The 15,865-nt window shown below is 42.8% G+C and overlaps 1 protein-coding gene across 2 annotated transcripts; it reads right to left on the bottom strand.

Moving 5' to 3' along the window:
- Positions 1-749: 749 nt before the first annotated feature.
- On the bottom strand, positions 750-4,196 carry LOC125300656. Of its 2 annotated transcripts, none has more exons than XM_048252729.1 (10): positions 4,186-4,196; positions 3,962-4,088; positions 3,458-3,756; positions 3,202-3,292; positions 2,853-2,969; positions 2,648-2,723; positions 2,317-2,568; positions 1,920-2,091; positions 1,631-1,779; positions 750-1,386 (listed from the first exon to the last, which is right to left on the bottom strand). In XM_048252729.1, the coding sequence occupies exons 3-10, from the start codon at positions 3,490-3,492 to the stop codon at positions 1,343-1,345; spliced, it is 936 nt and encodes a 311-aa protein (XP_048108686.1). In that variant the 5' UTR covers positions 3,493-3,756; positions 3,962-4,088; positions 4,186-4,196; the 3' UTR covers positions 750-1,342. The 2 variants fall into 2 exon arrangements, with proteins under 2 accessions (XP_048108686.1, XP_048108687.1); XM_048252730.1 differs by lacking the exon at positions 750-1,386 and adding an exon at positions 1,399-1,511.
- Between the last annotated feature and the right edge of the window lie 11,669 nt (positions 4,197-15,865).

The raw sequence follows: 15,865 nt of genomic DNA, 5'->3' as shown, positions 1-15,865 counted from the left end.
CGGAAAATGACGTCATAGGGTGCGTTGAAATCGGCTTGGTCCAAGGATTACAACGATACCACATTTTTGACAATCGGCCATACGGGTCAAAAGTTACGTGCGTGAACGCACATCCAACTTTGGCCTGTTGGTGGCGCTAGAGTGCTTGAGTTGCCATCATGAAACTTGGTGACATTAATCATGGTACTGTCCCTTTTTACCAGACGGTTCTATGGGCTGCCATTGACTTCCATGGCGGAAGAAAGTATAATAATAAGAAATCATAGAATCACAATGGGTGCCTTCGCAGCTTCGCTGCTTGGCCCCCAAAGATAGAAACACAATGGGTGCCTTCGCAGCTTGGCCCCCAATAATAAGAATTCATAGAAACACTAAGGGTTGCCTCGCAGCTTCGCTGCTTGGCCCCCAATGACGTCTCCAACCTACTTAAAGAGTTTTAAACTAAACAATCTTTCCTACTTATCCCTAGGCAATACCGGTACACTGCATACAGGCAGGCTATACGCTGGGCTTATGGAGTTTTAGGCAGGAGTATAAGGAAGCCTCTACCCTCTTGTGTGGTTTCAACCATCAGACAACAATTTCAAAGTGGTGACCAGACCTATCAGGGCTTTCAATGGCCTCGTTTAGATGAAAATGAATAAAAATAATTGTTATGCTTATTCTGTTGTGATCGCTCCATTGCCCTTAAAATGTTATAAAGTACACAGAACACATTAATTTTGATTAAAACAAAACAGTTTATTGGCATTGCTTGTAATGGTTACTGAACATTTAAACATTTACTGAACAAGGACAAAGACACAGGTTGAAAGTAAAAAAAATGGTTACAAACATACAAGGAACACTGATGAAGGGCTAGACCCGAAACATTTGCACCTTGTTTCTTTGGCTTGCAGTAGTGTGGTCTTACCTGAGGGTCAGCTGATGGTTCTCTTTCTCACACACAAACCCATACTATTTCATGCATGCATATACATGCAGTGATACATGCAAAAGCACATCAAGCAGACACAGTGAGCCCAGACAACACCGCACACAGAGGTTGACAAGGCACAGGTAAAATGATTGGTAAATTATTTTGAATTACATACAAGATATTTCATGCAAATAACAACAAAAAAGAAAATCCAAGCACACAGACAGAGGAGCAGACATGCAGCATGCAGGACCCCTTGAATGGGGTACAGAGACAATTACTGCCACTTACAAAGACGAGAAAAAGTAATGATTTTGTGCAAAGTAAAAAACAAAGCAACAGCACACAAAGAAAAAACAAAACATGCAGCATGCAGGAAACCACCACCAAATGAGATGAAAGGGACAGAAGGAAATTAGATAACTAACAACTAAAATAAATACTTACAACTAAATAATTGGATTTGTCTGTGGAAAAAAATAATAATGTATAATTAGTTTTTTTTGTAGCGTGACTGCCGGGCTAGGTAGAGGCTGACGGCCTCCTCCTTAGGGATCTGTTCGAAGGACCTTCATTAATGATGTTGCATAACCTGCAGACATAATAATAATAATAATAATGATAACAATGCCGTATAAAGATCATGGTCACTGATCACAGATGTCTCGTGCGCCATCTCAAGATATGATAGAACTGCATGACACTGCTTACCGTATGAGGCTGCCTCTTTGATGGGACGCACCACATGGGCTCCTTTTCTGAAGCGCGGATACCGCACACAGTACTTCTCCGTCCCGTCACTTCTCCATGCTGTCTCGCGATTGGCATTGTGATTGTAATGCAGCGCCGCTAAGAGAAGCCTACAAAATAACACATTTGAGAAAACCTTTGAAACTTGGTGTATGTATGACAAAATACTACAACAAGCATGATAATATGTACCATCATTACTAAGAAAGGCATAATAATTGGTAGTATTATTCCATTGGATAGCACTGACCTGCTATACATCCCAAGGTATGAAAACCCTGTGTGCTTGGGCGCAAAGTGCAAGATAAGGGAGTGGTAAGCCTCAAGGGAGAAGGTCTGATGCTGTGGAGACAGCTGTCGAAAATCTTTCAGTAAGGCTGTCCTCATGATTATGTTCTCCAACTTTACTGCTGCCAATGAGCCTGCAAAGACCAAGACAGGTAGGCAGGGAGGCAGACAGACACATAGGCGGAAAACGTACAAATAGACAAGACAGATAGACAGAAAGTTATGAGATTGCCAGGGAATGAAAAAATAAATTCATCACAAAGGTCACATGACAAAGCATTCAGACAATCACTCAAAGACAGCAAATACAACAAAACTATGTAGAGCGTGCATAATACCACATACTGTGTGTACTGTACCTGGCTCCAGCCACTCTTTGTTGCGCTGATCCCCGTCTAGAGTGCCATGGGCACAACTGGAGAAGGCAGGGGTGTCATGGTCATGGATGTCCTGGATGTGGTTGACTAAACTTCTCCATTTGGCCTCCATGACCGCTGGGTTGCCATCTGGGGTTGAGGCTGCAGTCCAGTAGAGATGATTCACTATAGCTGGCCTCCACAATCGTAGTTGGTCACACTCTTTTGAAGCTGCATCCAATGCCTTCCCCAGACCTGTTTTAGAATAAATGGTATTAATTGATATGCACTAACACTGCTAAACTGCTTCAAGGTTCCAACAATGGATACATACTTTTGGCAATGTGCCACACATCAAAGTAATGCCGTGTCCCTTCAGGACTCAGCTCCTCTCTCACCCATTCGGCAACCTAGAGAAAAAAACAAACTTTTGTGGATGATTGACCTGTGTGGCCCTCAGTGCATCAGCAAACCACAAACATCCAGCTTCAGTGCAATTCAGATATTTACATTCTATACTGCATTTTTAGTGTAAATACCTGGCGATGTCGGTCCGTGATCAGCGTTGCCAAATGCAGGTCCATTCCCCTCAGCAGGCCAACACTGCGCTTGAGCCCTTCAAGCTCACACCATGAGCTGTTAGGGACCTCTGAGCTCTGCAACATGACATAACAGTGTAAGTGTAGAATGCTGGTGGTGTTGAAGGAGGTGTGAATGAACCGAAGCGTTGCTGGTCCAGGCATTATGATACACCGTACTCTAGTTAGGCAATACACAATAAAGCTCTATGCGTGGTTGTACTAGTGGAAAGACGTTATATTAAGATACAATCTTTTCTTTTCATTTCATTTCAGAGTTCATTTCTTTGTCTAATAATATCAGTTTTACCTGAACAAGCTGAACATCCACCACCTTGTTCACTCTGTCCTCTATCAGAGAACATGACCCATACTTCGCGCAGTGCCCAGGAGAATCTGACCTGGAATTAATTACAAATTTTAATTATGTTTCCAGTTTTTAATAACCAAGGTCGGTAAAGATAATACACCATGTCATCTGCAAATGCCGACTAAACCACCCTACATGATAACAAATAACAAAATCAAAACGTGCAACTGGTCTATGAGCTCTCACACTGGTTTACCTGCAGTCACCAGCAAGAACTAGCCCGCCATCCATTGCCCGTAGATCACTAAAAATCTTGGCTTGATCGTTCTGCCAGGCCTGAACGATTACAGGGATGGTATAGTGGCGCTGATGTCAAAAGAAACTGCTTGCACTGATGCACTGCAGGCCAAACAGGGTCAACATTCTTAATGTTTGGGTGGCCAAACAGCCAGTGAAATGAATGGCCCCACTTAACAGGAGGTTGCAGGTCGGCATGTTCCTGTGGAGCATTGGCTGGTTTTGCCAGAAACGGTGGTAGCCACATGATGCACAGACCTAGATATGTAAAAAAAGAAACTTGAATGAAACACACATGACCAATACAGTATAACACTTAAATATGATGACATCACAAACCAACAGACTAAAGCCAGCCTGGTACACACTGTAAATTAACTGGCAAGACAGTCAGAGCTATCAGATTTTAATGAGATATTCTGATTTTCTAATCAGATGGCATGCTGCGTAAACAAAACCGTACCTGCTTGATCTTAACAAAAGTTCCTTCCTGCTGCACGATGCTACTGTCCGACCTCTCACAACAGGCCGGACAGATGGCAAAGAGCCCCATCAGCTCCTCTTGGCAAACAATGAATTTGTCAATGCCACTACAACAACAAAAAATGAGGGGGGTCAAACTACCAAAGCTACAGTACATAAAAAAATGAGCATTCAAAATGGTCTGTTGGTTTTAAATTATCTCACTTGTGGTGAGGGTCCTGCGATGTAAGGTGGCTCCTCATCATATACTTCCTCCTCATCCTCCTCATGCATCGGCTCTTCAGGCACCCACGATAAGTCACTGATGACAGAGGCGTTATCATCATCATCATCATCATCATCTGTCTGTTCAGGACTAGCGAGGGGAGTGGAGGTTTGTGGGCTGAAAGACGTCTGTGTGCCCACGCTGACCATCTTGGGCTTCAGGTTAACCTGCACAGCTGTGGCAAAGGCAGTAAACAAACATATAACATTCATGGCAAATCTAAGCGGCTATGTTTTTGGTGTAGGCTATATATTCATTTCATCAATGTGTATGGAAATGTCCTTACATACTGGCAATGTTTTAGACAGAATATCTACCCCTTAAAATACCCAGGATTTACCGTGAGACCATTGGGGGGGCTTCAAATCACACTGTGTCCCAGCATCAGAAGTGGAGGAGAGCAAGAGCTGATCCCCAGTATCGACACTCTCCACAGTGTCTACACTGTCCATGGTCTTCTGCTGTGAGGCGTCTTTCAACATCTTGTGAAAACAAATATTAAAAAGGTCAGCGAAGAGGGTATACAAGAGAAAAAAGATTACATTACAGTGGACCCTGATATGCGCTACTCGATGTTTTAAAAAATACATGAAAGACATTCAGAACATATTTGATGATGTTGAAGGTTACTGTTAAATGTTTACATCAATACTAGTGGTAATAAATGTCTAGAGTGCATGTGGTGCATAAACTCTATGAGGTAGTGTATTTACTGTATTGGGAGGTAGCTAAACTCTGAAGTGAGAAGTGGATAAACTCTATTTCTGAAATGTCAGAGGTGGGTAAACTGTGTTTACTTGCGTTAGCCTCCACTACAGCCCTGGCGACACTGTCATGGTCAAATATATGTGAAAGAGAACCGCAGTCTAACACAAAACGCAAACACACTGTTTAGTGAAAGTGTGAAAGCTGCTTGATGATCACCACCACTGATCCCAACACTAGCCATGAAGCTTTCATGGCGATATGGACATTTACTTCAGGGCTTTACTTTGTTTTGGCTCATATTCGTGAATCACGAAATATGCTCTTTTAATGTCAGACTGATCATGCTTGTAGTGGAGGCTGTGTCAAAGGAAACACGGTATGCAAAATACACACAGAGCTAGCTAGCGGCGCAGCTTGTAAACATTAGCATGATGCTTACAGTGGCAATTTTCAAACTGCGACTGGCCGGTGTCTCGACCTCGGGACAGGGCAGGCAGAGGTTTGCATGGACAGACGGCACAGCGGTAGGACTTAACTTCGCCATCCTCTCACTCTTTAAACCAAGTGAGACCATCTTGGCATCCCTGAGTGGTAATCCTCCTCCTTGAAATCTTGGCTGCATATTCTCGAGAAGGCGGTGACAGAGCTAGCTGAAAAATCTGCCCGCCTAACCTTGACAAACTGCACCCAGCTTCGGAAGATCCCTTTGTCCTTGGGGAAGGAATGGACCCTATTTCCAGTTTTGCTGGAGTTCTTGCACCCGGCACAAACACAGTAGTAAACCATTTTATCTATTTATATCTACTCTCTCTCTCTCTCAGCTATCTATGTTATGTTATGTTATGCTATGCTATCTCTCACTATCTATCTCTGCTATGTTATACTATGCTATCTCTCTCTCACTATCCATCTATGCTATGTTATACTATTCTCTCTCTCTCTCTCTCTCTCTCTCTCTCTATCTCTCTATCTCTATTTATCTATCTGACACTTACTCTCTCACTAGCTGCTAATCTCACTACTCGTCTCTCTCAATGTCTGTCGTCCCAAAGCGAGTACCTCATGTGACGTCATGGAATGCATTGTGGGAGAAAGAAGAATCATCGGAAACCTGTGCTAACCGCTAAAAGATCACCTACTTTTCCTTATTATTTTTCTTTTTTGTGATACCTTACAACATCAAATACAATGGATAATTGTTTAAATGTTTATTAACAACTAGAAAATTGCCAGAAAAGAAGCAGAAAAAAACCTGCACCACAGGCTTTAAAAATATTATGTCCTGTAGATGATTAACTCAATTTCATGTTAAGAAGCATTAAAATGGCATTGTTTCATCATTTGTGCAGTCCCTGCCTCTCTGGGATGCTCATTTTCATACCCAATCGTGTTGCCACTTACCCTAATTAGTTGTGAAACATTCTTCGTTTTGTTTTCTTTATCATTACACAACTTATCCAGCATTTTATTACCCCGTCCCAACTTTTTTTTAAACATGTTGCTGGTATCAAAATTAGCATATATTTTCCACAAAATAGTCAAATCTGTCATTTTCTGTTGTATGGTGTTGTATGCCCTGCTGCATGGTACGGTAACCGCAACGCTGCTGATCGAAAGGCACTACAAAGAGTTGTGAAATCTGCCCAAAGGACTAATGACTCCCAAATCCCCTCCATCAGCCTGTGGAACTATGGATTTGTTGCCACTTATTATTATAGTATTTTATCTACGTGTTTATATGTCTGTCTGTATATGGCAAAATCCTAAATTCTTTTACTGTCTATGGCAAAATCACGGTTTAGTAACGCAGTAACGCAGGCTGCTTGCAGGAAAGTAAAAGTAATCTAATTACTGTTTTTGCAATTGTAATCCCTTACTTTACTCGTTACTTGAAAAAAGTAATTGGATTACAGTAACGCGTTACTTCTAACGCGTTACTGCCCATCACTGAGGACAGGACAGCAGTGATTTAAAGATGCTGGCAAATGGCCGCCTGCGCGCTAAGTACACGTGTGCGTCACAGCTCAGTCTGTGACAGACACCAATTTTCTTTTTGAATGAATCATGTATTGTAAATAAATAAATGTTATTCCTTAAAATACAGGGGGCATAAGTAAGGAACCCCCTATGTTAAATTCCCATAGAGGCAGGCAGATTTTTATTTTTAAAGGCCAGTTATTTCATGGATCCAGGATAATAGAAGATAATTAAAATAGCCCCACATCATCACATACCCTTCACCATACAGAGATTGGTATGGGGTACTATCCATAAGATCATTTCTCAATGCAAATCAAACCAGCTAGGCTAACTGAAATAAAATCATGCCAGTCTCTAGGTATGGTGAAGGGTTGGGCTATTTTAATTCCATTGTCTACACAATGTTTTCACTGTGTAGACATTTCATCTGGAAAATCTGTACTTACCTAACTATACAATGTTGTACATAATTAATCTGTATCGTCTACATAACTGCAGAATACTGTACCAACCTACACTATGGTATTTAATGCTTCTTTTGCACTTCTGGTTATAACTGCATTTCGTTGGCTCTGTACCTGTACTCTGCTTAATGACAACAAAGTTGAATCTAATCTAATCAATGGCTTTATTACATGTGGTATCTTAGCAACCTGTAGGGGTCGCTATGATATGGTAATGAGATGGATAAAGACAAGTGTACAAGAGAGAGTGAGAATTAGTAAAGTAAAGAATAAGTTCATCTGTACAACTGCCGTGTTCTGACTCCTTACCACCGCGCTCCTCCTGATTGCTGTTATGCCCTAACCTTAGTCGATTATAGCAAGTGGCCAGAGGTTGCGTTCACTTCTGAGGTGACTTCTTCTACAGTAATTCAGTTCCTGTCTACTGTCTTCAGCTGTGAAGGAAAATCCACTGGAGTTGGTGACAGACAATGGGTCAGCTTTCTCTCAGCTGGAAAGCCTTCCTACACGCACTACACAACTGGACCATGCAGCACTAAAAGACGCTATTCAACAAATCAAGTCAAAGGAATACACAGACAAACTTCGCAGCGTACAGACTCCAACTTTTCAGGTTGGTGGCTTTGTGTGCACTAAAAAGCCTGTTAGGGTCAAGAAAGGTGCACACAAGTTTACAAAACCATTCCAGATTGTTGCACAGAGGGGTCCTGCAACTGTCCTCTCTGATGGTAAAGTCTGGAATGCCAGCCATCTTGCCCCTGCTTCTCCAGGCACCCGAGCTGTGCCTTTAACTCTACATCCACCTGAGGAAGCACATAAGACGTTGCAGGCTACACCACCTGTGACTGCTTCGTCACAGCGGAGAACTGTTCATGACCCAGAGTGGCACAAAGACTATGTGTCAAAAACACTTTCTCAACAAAGAGAGAAAAGTGCACAGTTAAAAGAAAAAAGCACAGTTTATTATGTTTTCTACTGCTGTAAAAAGAGTGCAGTTTATTCTGTTTTCTACTGCTGTACATTGTGTTGATTTGCTCTGTTATGCTTTATCTTCCCTCAGTTTCAGCCATTGCTTGGGTAGCATTGTTGAGTTACAGGGCCGTCCAGAATTAATGCCACCCCTAATTAAAATCAGGTCTAAAAAATAATCTTTTGGTGATTTATTGTAATCTCACAATGAAAACAATGAGGGAAAATCCAACCTTAAAGAGAAGCAAGTTTATGTGGAGAAACAAAAATACCTCATAAAGAAATAAAAAATTGGTAACACTTTACCATTTCTCTTCACTAAATCTCTCCAGATTCCATTTCTCTTCACAAAATCTCAGATTCCTAGGTCCTCACTTGGTCATTCCCTTCTTTGGCTCACTATTTTTCTATGGAGTGTAGATCAGGGGACTGAGATAACAATGGCAGAAGCTTTTTCTTGGAGTTCATGATTGATACCATACACCTTAATAAGGTTTCCAGGGCCTGCGGAATAAAAGCAACCCCAAAATATCATAGACCCTACACTATAATTATCATATTAGGTTTGGGGTTCTTTTCAGTATAGTCATTCTTATATGTAGCTTACATGTACACCAAATCCACCTAGACTGCTTCTTGCCAAAAAGTGCAATTTTTGTCTCATCTGAAAATAGACAATGATTTCAGACAAAATCACCGTAGCATTCAGTAACTCCTGCAATTTACATTTGTAATTAAATGACAGGAAATGCTTTTACCTGGCATGCCCCAAATAATCTATTAGCACTGAGGTCACTTTTGAAGATTTTGAAGATGGAATGAATGTTTTTGCCTCTCTTACTATGTTCCTCACTGTGTGTAGGGGCAAGATAAACATGAGTCTTTGTCCAAGCAAGTTCATTACATTTCCAGTTGAAATGCAGTTTCATTAGAACCTTATCTGTATATATGGGCATTTTCAACCAAAATACTTAGCTTCTATAGCCGCAGAGAGGTTCTAAAGAATCTTTGGTTGAAGGCAGCATGAAGGATTTCAAAATTTGCCAAAATGAAGATATCTAGAAGGTAAAATTTGAAAGGTTTGAAACAGACATGCCTTGCTGCCACCAAATGCTATCTTAGAAGGCAGGATTTTTCCCATTCCGGACGCAGCAAATATGGTGGCTTTGAAAAGCCGTAAATAAGATGGCACAGTAAGACATTCCCCAATGGTGGGAATGGTGGGTACAGTAATTTCCTGTGTATTAGCTGCATTGTGTATACCGCAGGACAGTGTTTTATGCAAGTAAAAAAAAACATTAATACCATATTAACTGCCCCCGTACATTAACCTCATAGCTGAAAAAATTTTGCAATGTATAAACCGTGGCGGGAAATTACAGTACCTTTGACAAGTACACTAACAAGTAGTTCAAAGAGTCAAGGTAGTTCAAGACAGCCTTGAGACAGTTCTATGGTGCAGAGAAGTTCAGTAAAGCAGGAAGGACTCTTTTTAGCCTTAAAAAGAATGATATTAAAATGTAAGATTTCAGTCTAAAACGTTTTTTTGGTCCCCTGTGTGCGAGTCCTTCCTGCTCTACTGAGTACACAATCAAGCCAGCTGTAGTTAAGAGTTAAAAAAATATCCTGCAATACTATTGGTAGTGTTTAATGTTTTATTGTTTATGTGCTTAAAGGAATTAAGGAGTTAAAACAATCTTGGGTCTATTTATGGATGATAAGTTCAACATTTCATTTGGGAGCAAAAATACATTAATCTGAGTAGTTTGGAACTGGACGGTTTTTGCATTAATAACAAAATAACTTATAGCTTGTAGCGCAAGGGGTATGACATCATGTCAAAACAAATCGCTTTTTTTAAACCCCTGACCAGGCTCAAAGTAGCATTACACTTTGATGATAGTGTGGAGAGGGCCCCTTTGTAAACTTGTCAATTTGTTGACCCTACAACTCTTATATAACATCACATGTTAGTCCACTAGATCAGTCTGGCACTAGAACTGGGTTGGCAAGCCACTGCTTAATATTGGACATCCTCAAAACCCCCATGACCAAGCTATTTATATGGAGTTAGAGGGCATCTTGGCTCAAGTGATCCAAAAACACATTTAAAACGGAGTTAGAGGTACCATCTTGATCCTCAGGAGACACTGAAATAAAGACACCTAAGACATATTTACACTTGCAGTCAATCACTACAGCATTTTCACTACATTTTAAAGAAAGGTCCACCTTTTCTATCTAATTTTCAAATAGTGTTTCTGCCTTTGCTGGATGAATAGCTACATTTGCAGAAGAGAGTCTGTGTGATTGTTTAGAACCCAAAAAAATAGGCCTATGCAGTATTGATGCAATACACCCAGTAAACTCATTGCCACTACATCCCCACATAAACAACTGCCAAAATCAGAGCAGTCAATCTAAATCAGACGCTTGGAGCCCACTGTCAGGGTGACTGTTATATAACAACACACATGGTAGTGCACTGGGTCAGTCTGGCACTAGACCAGTGAGTCTAGATCATATTCAATGAAATGGACATGTCGTTCTTCTGTGGATAATTTCAGTGGTCACTACTGTACACTGTGTTTACAGACATTTCGTCCTATGTTGGATAAACAGCTACATTTACAGAACAGCCTCTGTGTGATTGTTTAGAACCCAAATAAATAAACCTATACGCCATATTGCATATTGCACATACTACATGCCGAGGGAGTTCTCGCACGCCATTGTTGTTTGTGTCTACGTGCCTCCTCAAGCCCTCCCGGACACAGCGTGTGACGTCATTCACTCTACTGTCGCTAGGCTCCAAACTCAGCACAGTGATGCCTTCTTTGCGATCTCTGGTGACTTCAACCACATTACACTGGATTCCACCCTCACAAACTTTTACCAGTTTGTTGACTGCCCAACTAGGAAAAACAGGACAATAGATCTCATGTATGCAAACGTGAGAGATGCTTACAGTGCCACCCCCCTTCCCCCACTGGGGAAGTCGGACCATAACCTCATCCATTTGCAGCCAATGTACAAGCCAAAAGTTCAGAGGCTACCAGTTGCCACGCGCACCTTCAGGAAGTGGACACCGGAAGCGGATGAGGCTTTGAGAGACTGCTTTGAGTCTACTGACTGGAGTGTGCTACTGAATGGAGGAGACTTAGAGGAGGTCACACATTGCACTACTGACTATCTGAACTTCTGTATGGACATTGTTGTTCCCACAAGGACTGTACGCTGCTATCCAAATAACAAGCCTTGGATAACCAGTAATGTCAAGACCCTTCTCAATAGGAAAAAGATGGCGTTTAAGGAGGGGGACATGGCAGAGCTGAGGCGAGTACAGGGGGAACTCAAGACTAAGCTGAAAGAGGCAAAGGAGGACTACAGAAGGAAGATGGAACAGAAGATGCAAGATAACAACATGAAGGAGGTGTGGGACTGCATGAAATCTATCACTGGCCTTAAGAAGAGCAGCAGCTCTGCGGAGGGAGACCTGGATAGAGCGAACCAGCTGAACCACTTTTACAACAGGTTCGATTGCCCATCCCCCAGCCCTCACCCCACCTCATTACCAGTGCAACACTCACCCCCACCATCACTGGAGATTGCACCCCTCCCCCACATGGCTACCACGAACAAAGAGGTGACAACGACCTCAGTCAACAGCCATCAGACACACAGACCTCAGATGCTGCCCCCTCCACCATCATTGCTGATCGGGCTATCGCACCTCTCCCCCACATGGTGACCATGAGCAGTGCGACAACAATGGCTTCAGCCAATGGCCATCAGCCTCTAGCCACACGACAACCCTCACAGAATCACCCCTCCTCCTCCTCACCCTCCACTCCCCTCACCCCCCCCATCATTTCAGCGGACCAAGTAAGTTATCTCTTAAGAAAACTCCATCCTCGTAAGGCGGCCGGGCCTGACAGACTGTGTCCAAGGCTGCTCAAGGCCTGTGCTGCTGAACTGGGGGAGCCACTGAAGCACATCTTCAACTGGAGTCTACGTCTCGGACAAGTTCCAACACTGTGGAAGACATCATGTCTCACCCCCGTTCCCAAGAAACCACACCCCAGCGAGCTGAATGACTTCAGGCCTGTCGCTCTAACATCACACGTGATGAAAACAATGGAGCGGCTGGTCTTGATGCTCAGACCCCAGGTACGCCATGCACTAGACCCTTTACAGTTTGCATACCAGGAGAAAGTGGGCGTGGACGATGCCATCACTTATCTTCTACACAGGACACATTCTCACATAGACAAGGGGAAAAGTGCTGTGAGAATCATGTTCTTTGATTTCTCAAGTGCTTTTAACACCATCCAACCCCTCAGACTGGGAGATAAGCTCTTGCAGATGGGTGTGGACGCTCACCTGGTAACCTGGATTACAGATTACCTGACCGAGCGACCACAGTTCGTCAGACTGAAGAACTGCCTCTCTGACACTGTGATCAGCAGCACCGGAGCGCCACAGGGAACTGTGCTCTCTCCAGTCCTGTTCACCCTGTACACATCTGACTTCCGCTACAACACCGAGTCATGCCACATGCAGAAGATACTGATGATGATACTGCAATGATTCTGATGATACTGCAATTGTGGGGTGTATCAGGGACGAGCAAGAGGAGGAGTACAGGAGCCTGGTGGAGGACTTTGTGCAGTGGTGCAAACTCAATCACCTTCAACTTAACACCTCAAAGACCAAGGAGATGGTGGTGGTCTAAGCCCGCTCTGCTACCAGTCTCCATTGATGAGGTCAATGTGGAGGTGGTAAGCACCTACAAGTATCTGGGTCTCCACCTGGACAATAAACTGGACTGGTCAGCCAACACTGATGCACTCTACAAGAAAGGACAGAGCAGGCTGTACTTCCTGAGGAGGCTGCGGTCCTTCAATGTGTGCAGCAAGCTTCTCAGGATGTTCTATCAGTCTGTTGTGGCCAGCGCCCTCTTCTATGCAGTGGTATGCTGGGGAGGAAGCACAAAGAAGAGGGATGCTGGGCGACTTGACAGGCTGGTAAGGAAAGCTGGCTCTGTAGTGGGAGCTGAACTGGAGTGCATCACTTCAATAGCTGACAAAAGGACCCTAAACAAACTGATCAACATCTTGGACAATGAATGTCATCCGCTCTACAGCACTATCAAAAACCAAAAGAGCTTGATCAGCTGGAGACTTTGGCCACTGCCATGCACAACTGAAAGGCTGAGGAAGTCATTTGTTCCTAGGGCCATTGAACTGTTCAATGCCTCACTAAAGGGGAGAGGAGAGATAGACTTCTCTGCTTAGTCTGTCTGCCTCTCCACGTCCATGTTTTTTGAGTACTGACTGCCCACTACTGCTTACTACTTACTATTGTACACAGCCTAATGTTTCACTACTGTTTTACTGCTACACTTTTACCTCAACCTGTTCTTGCACTGAAATAGTTTTTATTTTACCTTGTTTACATTACACTTTACTCTCCTATTTGACTATATTATTTATGCTGGTCTGTAGACCCTACTGTTGCACTGTTGACTAATGTTGGACTACTTTTTGCACCTTTACCATGACACCCACTCTCTTGAGCACCTTGCCAGGCACACACAACTAAGGACTATGGTTGGACTACTGTTTGCACCTTCATCACGACACTCACTCCCTTTAGCACCTCACCAGTCCTGGCCCTGTCACTACAAGCGTCTTATGCTTGATCACCCTCAAGCACATTGGACTTTCTTAATTTAACTTATATAGTGTATTTAGTATTTAGTTTGTTAGATTCTTATCTGATCTTCTACTGACTTTATTGTACAGTTGAGTTTAGTTATATGTTTATACTTATACTAATGTTTACCATTTCTGTTGTAAGTGCATGTTGTGTGTTATGTCTTTACGCTACTGAGACCCTTGAATTTCCCCTTGAGGAAATTCAAGGGGAAATTCAAGGGGAATATCTATCTATCTATCTATTGATGCAAGGCATCCAGTGACCTACTCATTAAGCTCGCTTAGGGTTCTCATTATGGTTTACGGGGCAGCCGTGGCCTACTGGTTAGCGCTTCGGACTTGTAACCGGAGGGTTGCCGGTTCGAACCCCGACCAGTAGGCACGGCTGAAGTGCCCTTGAGCAAGGCACCTAACCCCTCACTGCTCCCCCGCGCCAGCTGTTGTTGCAGGCAGCTCACTGCGCCGGGATTAGTGTGTGCTTCACCTCACTGTGTGTGCAGTGTGTTTCACTAATTCACGGATTGGGATAAATGCACAGACCAAATTTCCCTCACGGGATCAAAAGAGTATATATACTTATACTATACTATAAGGCATCCAGTGAACTACTCATGAAGGTCGCTTTTTGAACAGAAAATATTACATTACAATTCAGGCAATCAACTCATCACAAGATGAATTACAGGCTACTTTACTGAACACTGCTATACTTAATTTGACCAGTGCCTGATTGTTTAGGGTTCTCATTATGGTTCTTTGATTGTTTAGGGTTCTCATTATGGTTCTTTGATTGTTTAGGGTTCTCATTATGGTTCTTTATTTTGTCCTGAAGCTGCTGTTACTCCACATCTGACCCACACTTATTTCATCATACATTTCTGCCTTTAATAACCCAAATAAATAGGCCTATGCAGTATTGATGCAAAACACCCAGTGAACTACTCATTAAGCTCGTTTAAAACTGATACAGATGCACATCTGATATGCCACTACATCCCCACATAAACAACTGCCAAAATCAGAGCAGTCAATCTAAATCAGACGCTTGGAGCCCACTGTCAGGGTGACTGTTATATAACAACACACATGGTAGTGCACTGGGTCAGTCTGGCACTAGACCAGTGAGTCTAGATCATATTCAATGAAATGGACATGTTGTTCTTCTGTGGATAATTTCAGTGGTCACTACTGTACACTGTGTTTACAGACAGCTGTGGGGTGGCTTGGTGACACACTTACATATTTGAGCTTCTGGCAGAACAGAAAAATAAAAACTAACAAATAGTACAGGAATGCATTAATACATTTAGCTCCAGAATCCCAACAATGTCTCTGTCGCTACAAAACACTTCGGATTATTTTTTAAACTTCTTGAAGTATGCACCATCCTTATTCAAGTATTGTATTCTTCATTTCTCTGTGGTTATCACCTAAGATAGAAAACTGTTTTATTACTAAATGTCATTTTAGGACCCAAAGTGCTGGTGTGACTAAGTCGCAGATTGGACACAATACATTTTCATTAATCCTTGGAGTGTGTGTGGGGTGGTATTGAAAGAAAGTTGCCAGGCAGACTGCAGAATGTAAAGTATGTGTTATTGGCTGTTGGCACTCATCACCACCATGCAGCGAAGCCAAGCCTGTCACCCTAACCCTGTTACTCCCATGTGTGAGCTGAGCACCTCCTCTGTCCCCGCCCATGGTCCATCCCCCAGCCAGGCCTCCACACCCGCACACCACTGTGCAGCATGCTCAGTCAGCTGGTGCAGATTTAAGAA

Source organism: Alosa alosa, chromosome 9 (genome assembly GCF_017589495.1).
Source record: "Alosa alosa isolate M-15738 ecotype Scorff River chromosome 9, AALO_Geno_1.1, whole genome shotgun sequence".
Taxonomy (NCBI): domain Eukaryota; kingdom Metazoa; phylum Chordata; class Actinopteri; order Clupeiformes; family Clupeidae; genus Alosa; species Alosa alosa.
The sequence above is the reverse complement of the archived record's forward strand: the minus strand, read 5'-3'. Positions and strand labels throughout refer to the sequence as shown.

What these genes read in the sequence shown, in the direction of transcription:
- LOC125300656 (XM_048252729.1), bottom strand. Translation starts at nt 3,492, where the DNA reads ATGGATGGCGGGCTAGTTCTTGCTGGTGACTGCAG. An exon ending in GTTCTTGCTGGTGACTGCAG is followed by an intron (nt 3,293 to 3,457) that starts GTAAACCAGTGT and finishes AATTAATTCCAG; the next exon opens with GTCAGATTCTCCTGGGCACT. An exon ending in CAAAGAGGCAGCCTCATACG is followed by an intron (nt 1,387 to 1,630) that starts GTAAGCAGTGTC and finishes TTTTTTCCACAG; the next exon opens with ACAAATCCAATTATTTAGTT.